This window comes from Dreissena polymorpha, chromosome 8 (genome assembly GCF_020536995.1).
Source record: "Dreissena polymorpha isolate Duluth1 chromosome 8, UMN_Dpol_1.0, whole genome shotgun sequence".
Taxonomy (NCBI): Eukaryota; Metazoa; Mollusca; class Bivalvia; order Myida; family Dreissenidae; genus Dreissena; species Dreissena polymorpha.
The window spans coordinates 73347438-73362456 of NC_068362.1; the positions used below are offsets into that span (position 1 = coordinate 73347438).

Sequence of the window (15019 nt, forward strand, 5' to 3'; positions counted from 1 at the left end):
ATAAAATCCTCAGACGACAGCTGCTAATGGCAGATCCAGATAGTAAAATACTCGCATCAAGCGTCAGAAAAATATTGTAAAAATACAACTTACCAACTCCCGAAGAGCTTTTAGAGGATGTGCCAACAAAAGATAAATGGAAGAAAATGTTCAAAAAGGCTTCGAATGACTACTGGGAAACCACTTGGCGACAAGAACTGGCCACCCAATCCACTATAAAGTACTTACAGGTTCAACACCCAGTGGTTGACAACCCACACAACTTGTGGAAATCCACTCGCCCAAAGCAACATGAAATTCAACATGCTGAAATTAAAGCTCGGCTAATCACAGGTACCTTCATCCTGCAAGGTAATGATATGAAGTGTCTGCAACCTGCAAATTGTGTAGAGTAGATGATGAAACAAGGGAACACCTACTGGGGAGATGCTCGGCACTTAGCCAACTCAGAGAAGAAAACTTCACACGAATGAAAGCAATCCTATCCGATGACAACAAATTCACAACCATCACACAAGATTTTGATATGCTAATTCAGATTATTCTTGACTGTACCCATTCATCGCTAAAGGACCGCGTTATATTGTCACCAGAGCAAGAGACAGACATAGAAAGATGGTCCCAAGCCTACTGCGAAAGACTCATCACGCACAGAGCTCAAATAATAAGTAGCAAATAATGGGTATCCAAGGTGTACATATTTTCCTTCAGAATAAATTAATATAATTGTAATGGTCCACTCGTGTTTCGTTTTCGATACTATGTACTAGACCTAGTTAACTTAATTGATGGCAGACCGCGTATCATTGTGTTTGTAAATACTAGTCTGTTTACGCGCACTAGTTATCGTTAAAAAAAGTTTCACTTAAAAAAGTTGAACATTATGAGCTAACGAATGGAAAACTCATCCTCTACAGGGGAGTGCTCCCATGCCAAAGGGAAAAAATCCAAGACAAGACAAGACTAGATGGCAATATGGAGATTATGCACGTCATTTCATTCACACATGGTTAGCGTGTGGCTATGATATTAATTAGTGAAAACATCATTTTAAATGATAAATAATCATATTATAACGAACAATAAACTTTTCTGAAGAAAACAAAATTCACTATCAAATATATAGTGAACTATTTTTTTCAGAAAAGTTGAATTTTCGTTATAATATAATTATTTATCAATCAAAATGATAATTTCACTAATTAATATCATAGCCACACGCTTACCACCTGTGATTTCATTTTGTTCCTGCCGGTACGTCAAGAATTCTGGTTGCTATGGCAGCAAATTTTTTTTTTTACTGACAATGGTGGAGTATCACCGGTAGGGGACCATATTGCTTGGCAATCTCTTGTTTAATTTGTTCTGTATGATATCAAAAACATTATCTTTGTTTACAAAATGGAACAGTTAAAAAATTAAAGCAAAATTAACTGGGGGAAAACATTTAATGTGGTTATAATCATCCCATTTGTCTTTTGGCTCTTTGGATAACTACCTAGATTAATAACGTCACTGTAACTCCGGTTTTACTGGACAATGATATTTGTTACTTTTGTCACAGTGTCATATGTTCATGAGGATAAAATAAAGCAGAATATCAGTCATTAGTCTAAAACAATTCGTGAAGGCTTTTATAAAATAATGTTAATTTGTGTTTTCTAAACCTCACCAGCATTTTCTATGAAGGGAAGTTTTGCGAGGTTCAAAACCTGTCTGATGAGGATAAATCTGGCAGCAACATTCGTTATCAAATGCAAAAAAACACTTAACTAAAAAGAAATGGGTTTCCTATGGAGGACGATTCTAAAAGGATCAAAGCATGTCTCATTGTTTAACAGGAAATATTTCATAAGCTCTTCCAGAGACCTAGATCAATTCTAGGTCTTTGGCTCTTCCAATTATAAATCTTGCAGAAATATTCTTTATTACAATGTAAGTCAGGTAAATGAAATGTAGCACTTCACTTAACAAACAGGCTTACCATAGTTACATAACTGTATGTCTGGAACCCTTATAACTTTGTCTATTATGCGATATACAGTAAGATAATTGTAGGTCATGTTGCCTTATCATATGGAACCCAAAATCATTGTAATTTAGATATTCTTTAAAATTATTTTTTGGGTACCCAATTTATGAACATGAAAATGTCCATGGTCAGTTGGCAACACACTGTAGCCATTTCTCATAGTTTCACTCTAACTTAAATTAATTCATTGTTTACATTAGATGTTAAACTGATAAGCGTATAATGGGACTGATGTCTCTGGAACTTCTCCTATTTGTGTCTTGTTCTGAGAAAATTGGACTTAATGCATGTGCGTAAAGTGTCTTCTTACCGAAAATCTTGCTTAGGCGGAATGCACAGGCTAATCTTGGAAATACTTTACGCACATGCATTATGCCCAGTTTTCTCAGAACGCGACTCATATTTTGCACTATCACTAGTAACCTGATTACCAAGTCTAACTTGGTGGGACACCTTAATAAACAAACAAAGGCAGAGTTAATTTCAAATTTTACAACTCAAGAATACAGCTACATCTACCAAACAACAATACCAACTGTCAGTTTCAGCATTTGAATACAAGATTTACAATGTTGAGTTTATGGAATGTTGACAGTCTAGAATTTAGGCAGTAGTTAAAAATACAGATGGAATAAAATAAGCCTTTTACTTACTTTATGGACAAACCTTTAAACATATATAAAATAGTATACATAACATGCCTAACGGGTTAAATTTAGTATAGTAAATCCCTTAATTATAAGTGTATGCACTCATTGTAATAATACAATAAACTTATACTTTAATACAATGAAAAATATTTGGAAAGACTTTAATTTAAGAAACCCCTGTTTAGACTCCCTTGTAAGTCAATGCTCAATTTTCAGATTAAATTAAGAAACAAAGTAATAATTTTTTGTTAGGACAGGTTTGTTTCCAGAAAACTTGATGATCATAGGACGCTCACCTGAATACAGGTTATTAGAATTGTGAGAACAATATGACATGGTGGCCAAATGTTCACAATCTTCTATAGTTTTTAATATACAAGGAAAATTGCCCAGCTCTATGGCTGCCACGTTCTTCAATGGAGAAGATGTAATTGAGATCTCATCTCATACATGTTAAGAAAAGACAAGTCTGAGCAAATTTTATATTGATAAGAAAAAAAATAGGTATATCTAGAGTGTTCATGAGCTTTTTTATGGGCCATACATGAATAAGGAAAATTGGACCCACACAAATATTCCGACCAAGTTTTGGGAATAATGGACTAAAAATGTGGCCTCTTAAGTGTTCAAAGTTGGGATGCATGAGAGAGACAAGAGGTGATCACAAAAGCTCACCAAGTAAATGCTTTGCTTGAAGGTGAGTTATCGCTACACAATAAGACAATACAAAAACATTAGATGATCCACTAAATTTACGCAACAAACATGCAAAATACACAAAAATATAACATTCATTATAAATATAACAGATATCACAGACTGACATTATTCAAATGGAAAGTATGTATGCACTTTTATCAAACATCTTAACACCAAGCATAAATATATATATTTTAACCCATTTATGCCTAGTGGACTCTCCCATCCTTCTAAATTGGATCAATTAATTTCCAAATTAGAGATGTCTAGTATATTTATTTTTATATTTAGAATATTTCTTACAGAAATTCCTTTAAGCAAACAGCGCAGACCCTGATGAGAAGCCACATCATGCAGCGTCTCATCTGTGTCTACGCTGTTTGTCAAGGCCTTTTTTCTAGACGCTAGGCATAAATGGGTTAATGAATTTGTTTAAAATAAACAACTGTTAATGTGTACCTTTAAAACAAGTTTGGTAACATAACATAACATTCTATACCGATCAGGATTTATTTTAAGGTAAAAAAAATATATATCAACATAGACATCTTCAAAAATCTCACATAAAAGTTGCAAGAACCAGTTAAACCATTTAATATGTTAACTTCCACAAAAATGTTGCTTGTACCAGAAATCTTAAAGTATCAGTACATACCCGTAATGATATTGACAATGAGAATAAAAACTGAATATACTAAATGATAAGAATATGATAGCAATTTAGTTAATTTGAGTTAAAGATAAAAATAAAACATGGTCATTGAAACAACACAATATTACTGGCAAAAAAATCATACTAATACAAACAAATACAGATCATACCCCAGAGCCTACAGGTTAGGAACCAGTGATTTGCCTGAGGATACCTGTGGTCCATATGTTAGTAAGTGGTGTTTCAAATAATAATTTATTGTCTTCTTTTGAATGTCAAAGTCACATTATAGTGACTAACTAACAAAGGTATTCGAAAATCGAAAAGGCGCATTGTCTTTTTCTTGTCTACCTATGGGTAAGAATATTTGACATTTTCCCAAAACAAATACCCAAGTAAACAGAAATCTTGATAATTAATCAACTGAAATAATGTTCTCCTATTACTCAATATTTTAAGTCAAATGAAGAAATGGCACAAAATTGCCTTGCAAGATAAACATTTAGATCCAATCAACTTTATATATGGATTTTTTTCCCCATAATTTACAAATGTATTAATTTTTTCCCCAAAAAAGATCATTAAAACATCCAGTATATTTGAATACAATCTAGTCAAATGTTTTTTATAACTTTTTTTTTAAAGTAAACAATAATTAATTATCAAAGTGATGAGAAAAGCAGCTTTGCAAGGTAAAATCTTTTCAGCACTAAAACTCAAGAAAATACATTAATGTACCCACATGAAAAGCTTTTAACCACAAGACTGCATGAAGATTTTTTTTTTCTCTGGAAATGTAAAACACTGATACCATCAAAACATAGACAACAGAAGGAAAATAATACAGTAATAAGACACAAATTTGATGTAACTAACTAAATAAGAATGTTTTTCTGAAGTCCAGCTTCAAAATAAAAAACAACACAAAATGGCAAAATGTGCATGACAAAATGTATGTCTAAATAATGGAAAAACTGTTTACAGTGATCACCAGAGAACTAGCAAATATGAAAAAAATGAATACTTGTCAATTTCAAGTGATGTTTTCGAACACAAGTGCAGTCATGATTTTTTTAATGTAAACCCAACGTGATAAATTTGTTAATATGTCTCGTGAAATTCTAGAGCTGTGAGACAGATGTTTCCAAGGCTTTCTGATAGCAAAAATGTGGTCTTTTGTATCCCAATGCCCATTATGCACATAGGAAGATTTAGAATGCTCCGAATTTAAATTAAGAAAACAAACAGTGGACAATAGCTCCAAAAAGTTTAGGATGCACAATAATGCGCACTGCACCTATCCTCGCTCAGATCATTCTGGCTATGAAGTTCCAAGTAGATAACTTACACAGTGTAAGAAATATAATGACCTGGACAAATGATAGAATGATATGTGTATCATGAGCAAATGCATCGGAAAACAAAGAATAAAAATAAGAATACAAAAATAATATAAAAAAGACACTCTAATCAAGTTATCTGTATTTTGTCATTTATAAATAACATTTCAGGGGATTCACACAGCAATAATATTTTGTTCTCAGGATATTGTTACATGTATTCAACATGTATACAAGTCAGAAAACCATTTTAATTCAAAGTTCAAAAACATGTGTACTCCTTTGTATATTAAATGATTGCTGACATCCTAAAATGTTTAAGTTTGCTTGAAACCATTTAAACAAATAAGTTTCAGTTTAAATGAAACCAAACACAAAACAAGCCACAAATTTCTAAGCATCCTACCGGTATGCACATAGATTTATACGCCACAATGAACATTAATTCAGATTCTGATTTATTTATTCTTTGAACTACTGCATAAAAACATCCAAGATGATATCATGTATAACTGATATGTTTGTTAAGATGAGCATGCTGTGAGGTCAATATCTACTACACACACAACTAGAAAAGTCATTGAAGATAACAAATATTCCCGCAATTGCTCATTTAAAGTTGGTGCAAAAATAGCGTTTTAGTAAAATTAATCTCAAAACTTGTTTACTTCTTCACATCGATCACATAAAAAGACTAGAAGCTTCTAAGTGTACAAGTTCAAGGTCACATAATTTTGCAACAATGGTGATATAAAGAAAAATAACATTTTGCACATATACACAAGATGGAGTATAAACAATACTCCAATTAAGTTAAGTTTTGATACAAAAAGAAAACTGCTCTCAACACAAAGTACACATGATCAATATTTATTTCTTGTTCTTTTTAGTTATCAATTATATACTTCAATTAAAAGTGGATGTTATATGTACCAGTTATCAAAATCAGATCTATGAGTTTATGGCACATCTATGACATAACAAAAATTGAAAGCCTAAATTGAAAATACTAGGGATGGGAACAAATATTAAAATAAACACAAGAAACCGTCAGAGACGGGTGATGCTCCCCAAAGGTTTTTTTGTCACAATATTGCGCTATATATTCCAATAAAAGGAAACGTCTTGACGGCACAGTAGTTGGGGGGACAATAATTTTTTCATGGAAAATTTCAAAGGGCCATAACTCTGTGAAAAATCATCTGACCAGAACCCGCTGATAATATGCACATCTCCTCTTGGTAGTAAAGCTTCCCATAAAGTCTCATTGAATTCCGGTCATTAGTTGCTGAGACATAGCCCAGACAAAAATTGTGCACGGACGGACAGACAGACGCACACACACGCACTGACAGACGAAGCGGCGACTATTTGCTCCCCCCAAAATAAATATTGGGGGAGCATAACAAGAGCTGTCTCCATCGGAAGACATATGCTGGGCGCTGTCTCCATCGGAAGACATATGCCCCCGAAAAACGCTTTTTCGAAACCTAAACGCAGATTTCGAAACCTTAACGCGTACCCTAAGTTCAAGGTCAAAGGGGTCAAAATGTTTGTGTGTATGGAAAGGCCTTGTCCATATACACAAGCATACCAATCATGAAGGTTACATCTGAAGGGACATAGAAGTTATGAGCATTTTTTTCGAAACCTACACGCAAAGTGTGACAGAAAGACAGACGGACGGACGGTCCTATCACTATATGCCCTCCTTCGAGGGCATAAAAATGGCCTAATATTTTAATCTGACAATCCCATTTGCATATTCAATTTTTATGCAAATAAACGTTGCAAGGATTCTTGGATGAATGTATTAAGTGTTTTTTCTGTCAGTTTTCAAGGTTTATAATACACCCTGTTTAATCTTTTGTCCAAGATAATTGACAGGTTACTCTATACCCTTTTGCAACGATGCATGTGAGATTTGTTGCAGATGTTTGTAAATTCAGATATTTGAATATTATAAGGTTTAAAAACAAACATCCAAATACATAAGAAGATTGATTATACGGATATTTAAACATCATTTCAGTATTCGTTCCCATCCCAAGATAATACTGAAAATATGAGCACTTCACCCATTTATGCCTAGTGGACTCTCCCATCCTTCTAAATTGGATCAATTTATTTCCAAAATTAGGGATGTCTAGTATATTTATTTCTATATTTAGAATATATCTTACGGAAATTCCTTTAAGCAAACAGCGCAGACCCAGATGAGACGCCGCATCGTGCGGCGTCTCATCTGGGTCTACGCTGTTTGCCAAGGCCTTTTTTCTAGACGCTAGGCATAAATGGGTTAAACTAACAGTGACTGAACATTGGTAAATGCTCACTTCTGCACATTTCACTAAAATCACACTCTTTATATACACAATCTACCCTTTTTAAATACAAATATGACAAAATAATTTTAATAAAAAAAGTCTTTCTATATCAATAAATACGATTTTTCTATCCTGAAATCACAATACAGATATTAACCCTTTGCATGCTGGGAAAATTGTCGTCTGCTAAAATGTTGTCTGCATAATTTCTTAAATTAGCATTTTTTTCAAAGAATACTATCAGAATAGCAAACAGTTTGAATCCTGATGAGACGCCACGTTCTGTGGCGTCTCATCAGGATCCAAACTGTTTGCAAAGGCCTTTAAAATACGGTTCCAGCACTTAAAGGGTTAATTAAACTGTCAATAACAGAACAAGTATAATTTAAGTCATCACTGTAATCTGGCTATGACTTGTTATACATTTATCTTTATTTACAGGCAAACAATACAGAAAGAACTGGTAGATCAAATTGCCTAACACACAAAATGAACCAAAATGCATGTTCAAAATTAACTTACATTTGTAATGCTCATGTTGTTAAATTATAGAATAATTCATAAGCATTTTTATTTTGACTGATCTTTATTTTATAATTGATTTTTCGACATTTTTAAATTACAGATGACACAGACATGTTCATCTCACACCATAAATAATGGCTGATGCATGCAGTATAGTATACAGTATGCATTATATTGCATTGAATAGTAACCAAAGAATCTCAACACTTATTGAATACCAGGTAAATGCAATTTTAGGTTATACCAACTTCAAAGGGTCGTCCCAATGTTTCAGTTTTCAACGAACTTTATCGAGCAGCATGTTTTGGTATTTTGTGTATCAACACTACATGACTTTTGGACCGGGTAGCTGAATTGTACAGGATTAAGTATAATAATCCAAGGATCGCACGCAGGCATTGGTCATGAAATCTACGGCCATTTTCCCGTGGCCTACGTCTTTTAAAAAAAGTACAATTGTCAGTTACTGGCATAAGTGTGTGCTTATAGGACTAGTAACCCACCTATCCCAATAAAGTTGGTAACTGACTGCCATGATATGACTGAAATACTGGAGACGGCGAAAAATCTAACAAAACAAACGAACAAACAATATGATTTCTCTACATCAGTCATCATGTGTGCAACTGTTGTATCTCATATAGAAATGTAAAGCATATACATGTACAACAGTTACAACACTCAACATATTTAAGCAGCCCATAAATGCCAACAGCCGACTTGATCAGTAGATCGCCTAGCAACTACTCGAGCCCGAATCCCTCTGCGTTCTGTATGGCCAGTAAGAGTTTGTGCCGGAGAATCTTCTTACTGCTGTATTCAGGCAACACTAGCTGGTTGAAACATGTGTGAGATGTGGGCAATCTGCAATCATAAATACGAGCCTTGCTTTAGGAAAATGGGGCTTAATGCATGAGCCTAAAGTGTCATCCCAGATTAGCCTGTGCAATCTGCACAGGCTAATCAGGGATGACACTTTCTGCTTGTATGACATTTTTCGTTTAAATGAAGTCTCTTCATAGCAAACATCCAATTTAGGCGGAAAGTGTCGTCCCTGATTAGCCTGTGCAAACTGCACAGGCTAATCTGGGAAAACACTTTACGCACATGCATTATGCCCAGATTTCTCAGAACAGGATACATAGTTACTCAACTTAGCACAGGCTTATCAGGGACACCTCTTTCATAATTTTTTGCGTTTACAAAATCTCTTCTAATTGAAAATCCACTCTAGGCGGAAAGTGTCCTCCCTGATTAGCCTGTGACGACTGTACATGCTAATTTATGACCACACTAGAGGCACATGCATTATGACAAGTGTTTCCAGAACGTGGCTCAAATATTTATTACAAAGAAGGTTGCAGTGGTGTAGTGATGGTATCCATCTAGAGTTCAGGTGGTCCCCTGTTCACTCCACACTTCAGCAGCATTCTCAAGATTTTCAAGACACTAAGTACTGGTTTTTCCCAAAAAAACGGACTAACAAGAGTCTCTATAAGCCAAACACTTCTAGTTCAAACTAACATAAATGCATTGAAACTAAATATTTATTTCAATACAAGAGGCAACAACTCTGGCCCATGCAAGTGAGGTTTTAAAATGTGTCAATGGTGTTCTGGATATGGTGTCACTCGCAATTAGCAATTATTTATTTTTAATTGTATTTATATAATGTTTCAAACAAGATATCAAGGATTGTACTTTTTCTACCACAGCAATCTCAAACAAATTATGAGAAACCTATTAACATGAACTAAGCTGTAAACTACTAAGGATTGACTTTTTAGACAAGAATGACAAGATCATTTCTTTATCGAACACTAGTAATTACTGAAAAGCCTCAAACAGTTTATGCAGATCTAGTAAGGCTTAGATAAAATGGTAAGACAATGTCCAACATTGTGAATATTAAAAGCCAACAGCAACAGCAGCAGAGTTAATTGGTAAATAATTCAGAAATTAAGGGCAAGACTTAGTTATGCTATTGAGATTCCTAATGTGTCGTGTTCTGAGAAAACAGGGCATAATGCATGTACTTAAAGTGTCATCCCAGATTAGCCTGTGCATTCCGCACAGGCTAATCAGGGACGACACTTTCTGCTTTTATGGTATTTTTCGTTTAAAGGAAGTCCCTTCGTACCGAAAATCTTGTTTAGGCGGAAAGTGTCGTCTCTGATTAGCCTGTGCAGACTGCACAGGTTAATCTGTGATGACACTTTTTGCTCATGCATTAAGCCCAGTTTTCTCAGAACAAGGCTCTAATGATCAAGAGGCATCTATTATAATCCTTGCATCCACAACTTACAAGGATGCATCCTGCATGCGTGATATTTTGAACAGCATTTCCGCCATGCCGCCTATGGGCACTCTATCGCTACCCGTGGCAAACATGAGCAGGGACTTCTGCAGCTGGGGCGTCCAACTCAGGACTATGTCCCAGAAACTCCTGAAAGAAAGGAGTTTCAATGACCCCTACATAACTTTACTGCTGGGAGCTGCAACTATCAAACCCATAGTCATAGATTTTAGTATTTAAATGCAATCGAATAATAAAGGTGTACTTTTACCTACATTACTAATTTTTAAATGAAATAATTGCTCCCCAAACATCTCTTTACAGATGTACAATCTCTTCAAATTTACTGTACAGGCAAGATATGCTAAATATTAAATGCATGGCTCATTATTTCTTTGTTATACATACATCTTCAAATATAAGCCCCGTCAGCACACATTGCGAAAATAGCAATTTGTAACAAAATATATGGTATTTACATACTTGATTATCCAAAAATAACTCTAGTGATTCCCATTCTTTATTTCATATTTTTGACAGATATAAACCTGAAAATTAGCCAACAGAAAATAAAAAAAATCGGCATATTTTCAAAAATGATGAAACAATCACACATCCATGATTCTGAAAAGTTAGTTTTTGGAGAACTCATTAAAGGCAGTATTATATTTACCTACCATAAGTTGTTATCAAAGTCAAACCCCTACAGAAAGATATTGTACATGAATCTATTTATTCTTAATTACTTGATAAGTGGGCTGCTAGCACTGTATCCGTCATAGACAGTGACTTTTCTAAGTTCCTGCATGTCTAATCGAGGATTCCCGCACACTAACATGTCTATCTCTTCTGGACGCAACATCTGCAATTTTTTTTTAATGTAGTGACAAAGTTTAAAAATTCATATGAGCCGAGCTATGTGAAAAGGGGTTTTTAAGCATTTGCACGAAGTGTTGTCTCAGATTAGCCTATGCAGTCCACACAGGCATATCACGGATGACAATTTCCGCTTTTAAAGTCTTTTCTGTTTTAAGCACAAATCAAGTTTAGGCCGAAACTTTTTTTCCTGATTAGCCTGTGCGGATTGCACAGGCTAATCTGGGATGACACTTTCCGCACATGCATTAAGCCCTCTTTTCACAGAGCATAGCCAATATGTTGAATTTGCTTCTAAAATAAATAGTGTGTGTGTGATTACTTATCATGAATTTTAGTTACAATAAATTATTAACAGTGATGAATAAAATTTAAAAATTAATAACATTGATGAACAAGATCAATCACAAAATTCATAACAACTCTGGACACAGGATGGCACTTATAATAAGGGCGTTAGACGCGCACACAGTGTCATAAGATTTATAACAACTCTGGACACAGGATGGCACTTATAATAAGGGCGTTAGACGCGCACACAGTGTCATAAGATTTATAACAACTCTGGACACAGGATGGCACTTACAATAAGGGCATTAGATGCGCACACAGTGTCATAACATTCATAACAACTCTGGACCCAGGTTGGCACTTATAATAAGGGCATAAGATGCGCACACAGTGTCATAACATTCATAACAACTCTGGACCCAGGTTGGCACTTACAATAAGGGCATTAGATGCGCACACAGTGTCATAACATTCATAACAACTCTGGACCCAGGTTGGCACTTATAATAAGGGCATAAGATGCGCACACAGTGTCATAACATTCATAACAACTCTGGACCCAGGTTGGCACTTACAATAAGGGCATTAGATGCGCACACTGTGTGAAAGCCGTGGTAAAATGCCTTGAACTGATTGAAGACAGCCTTGTTCAGTACCCAGTCTACATATAGGTCAACATATTCTGGAAATACACATGTTAGTAAAAAATATGCTTCTTATGAGATGATCATGATCAGATTTTTGCAGTGAAAATATTTACCATATTTTGCAATGTTGCATAAGATTTTTTCATTTGTTATTTACATATCTATTAAAAAGCGATTAGAAAAGATACTAAATGTATATTTGCATAAAATAAATAGATCCAAATTTGTATTCATTAAGTTATTAACCAAGTATATTTTACCTTAAAAAAAGGGCAAATGAAACAAAATTATATCTAGGTGATGAGTAAAACAATGTGGCGTTTTTATTGTATGTGTTCAATTTATTGCCATTACCTTGTCTGTTTTCATTGGTTACTGGTATTTTGTCACCACCTGGCTTTAAATCACAGGCTGTTACATGGCCGAAATTGTCTTGAGATATCTGTAAGTTCAAAACTAAATAATGTTACTTTCACCATTCTTTAACAAATCTCTACGATTTTTTTTTTAAACAGATCTCAAAGAAAAGATAATGTCACTTTAATGTACTGAATTCATTAAAACAAGAGTTCCGCGGTCGGAGACATATGCCCCCCCCCCCCAAACAGGGCTTTGAACTAGTGACCCTTATTTCAATATATGGGTCATCTACTGTCCAAGGCGAATGCACATGTGAATCAGTGAATTTGTTGACCAGTTATTGATTGAAAACGATTTTCACACTTATTGTGACAGTGACATTGATCTTTGACCTAGTGACCCCAATTTCAAAGGGATCATCCACTTTCCAAGGCCAATGGGCATGGGAAGTATCAAGTAAATCGGTCAATTGATCAACAAGTTATTGATCAGAAACGATTTTGACACTTATTCAGACAGTGAACTTGACCTTTTACCTAGTGATCCAAATTTCTGTAGGGTTCATCTATAGTTCAAGGCCAATGCACATGTGAAGTATCAAGCCAATCGGTCAATTCGTTGACAAGTTATTGATAGGAAACGATTAGACACTTATTGTGACAGTGATGTTGACCTTTGTGCTAGTGACTCCAATTTAAATAGCGGTCATTTTCTTTCCAAGGCCAATGCACATGCGAAGTATCAAGCCAAATGGTCAATCCGTTGACGAGTCAATGATCGGAAATGGTTTTCACACTTATTGTGACAGTGACCTTGATCTTTGACCTAGTGACCCCAATTTCAATAGGGTCATCCACTGTCAAAGGCCAAAGCACATGTGAAGTAATAAGCCAATCGGTCAATTTGTTGACGAGTTATTGATCAGAAATGATTTTCACACTTATTGGGACAGTGACCTTGACCTTTGACCTAGTGTCCCCAATTTTAATAGGGGTCATATTCTGTCCAAGGCCAATGCACATGGGAAGTTTCAAGCCAATCGGTCAATCCATTGATGAGTTATTGGTCTGAAACGAACTGGTCTACAGACAGACCTACAGAACATTATCCAGCAAAACAATATACCCCCTCTTCTTTGAAGGGGGGCATAAAAATGCAGAGGCAAAGCAACTTTAAAACACAAAAAAACACCAAAAGCAGTCACACAAATATTAAACAAATCATTTTAAGATTTGTTAAAAGTTTAAAACAAAATTAAATGAAGCCAAAGTACATGTTGGTAACAGTCACATCAGAAATTACTAGTGTCATATAATACATGTATTGAAAATGATTTCAAGAAACAAGAGATGTGTTTGTCAGAAACACAATGCCCCCCTAATGCCCCTTTTTTGTGTGTGACCTTTGACCTTGAAGGATAACCTTGACCTTTCACCACTCAAAATGTGCAGCTCCATGAGATACACATGCATGCCAAATATCAAGTTGCTATGTTCAATATTTCAAAAGTTATTGCAAAACTTTAATGAATGTAAGGTTAAAGTATTGGGACAGAATGACAGACAGAAAGACAGACAGGCCAAAAACAATATACCCCTGATCATTCAATCCAGGGGCATAAAAACTAGCTTTTTTCAGCCAATAACAAGAAATACAAGTGGAGGTAATATGTGTTGTCTAAAAACACGAAAATGCACACTAAGGGTTTGGAAAGTGCAAATGCGTAAGACTTGTACATGGTACATACCTGAAAAGATAGACACAAATCGTCCTCAACATTGCCAGTATAGTCCAGCAGATCTTGCAAACCCTTGGCAACCTCCTGTTATAATAGAAATGCTGCTGAATTTTAATATGATTTAAATTCAAACTTGCAATCCTGTATTTATTTTGTATGGCAGTAAATAAATAATGTTCACTAATAACGAAGTATCTATCTATCTATCTATCTATCTATCTATCTATCTATCTATCTATCTATCTATCTATCTATCTATCTATCTATCTATCTATCTATCTATCTATCTAATCTATGTAATCTATGTATGTATGTATGTATGTATGTATGTATGTATGTATGTATATATGTCAGGGATCATATTTTCCAGCAACATCAATCGGTCTGGATTTAAATGGGGAAAAAGTGTCCGAAATTTTGTTATCCGAAATTATGACAAATTACGTTAAAATATATACCATTGATTTTGCCATTCATGAAGAGGATATAATAATGTACAAGTTAAATTGCCTTAAGCATTTTTTAAACGGAACATTTTTTCAATTGGTTTTATCATTAGCTATTTCATTGTTGTTTCGGTTACTGT

At 34.7% G+C, this 15019-nt stretch overlaps 1 protein-coding gene across 2 annotated transcripts in view; it reads right to left on the reverse strand.

The window, feature by feature from the left end:
- Window positions 1–2509: 2509 nt before the first annotated feature.
- Window positions 2510–15019, reverse strand: part of LOC127841976 (probable E3 ubiquitin-protein ligase HECTD2) — a 64841-nt gene continuing 52331 nt past the window's right edge. For both annotated transcript variants that reach the window (XM_052371204.1, XM_052371206.1), the window contains 6 exons: window positions 14443–14517; window positions 12690–12777; window positions 12264–12370; window positions 11268–11383; window positions 10531–10671; window positions 2510–9089 (listed from right to left, as the gene is read on the reverse strand). In XM_052371204.1, coding sequence (XP_052227164.1) covers window positions 8969–9089; window positions 10531–10671; window positions 11268–11383; window positions 12264–12370; window positions 12690–12777; window positions 14443–14517 — 648 coding nt within the window. In that variant the 3' untranslated portion in view covers window positions 2510–8968. The remainder of the gene's footprint in view (window positions 9090–10530; window positions 10672–11267; window positions 11384–12263; window positions 12371–12689; window positions 12778–14442; window positions 14518–15019) is intronic.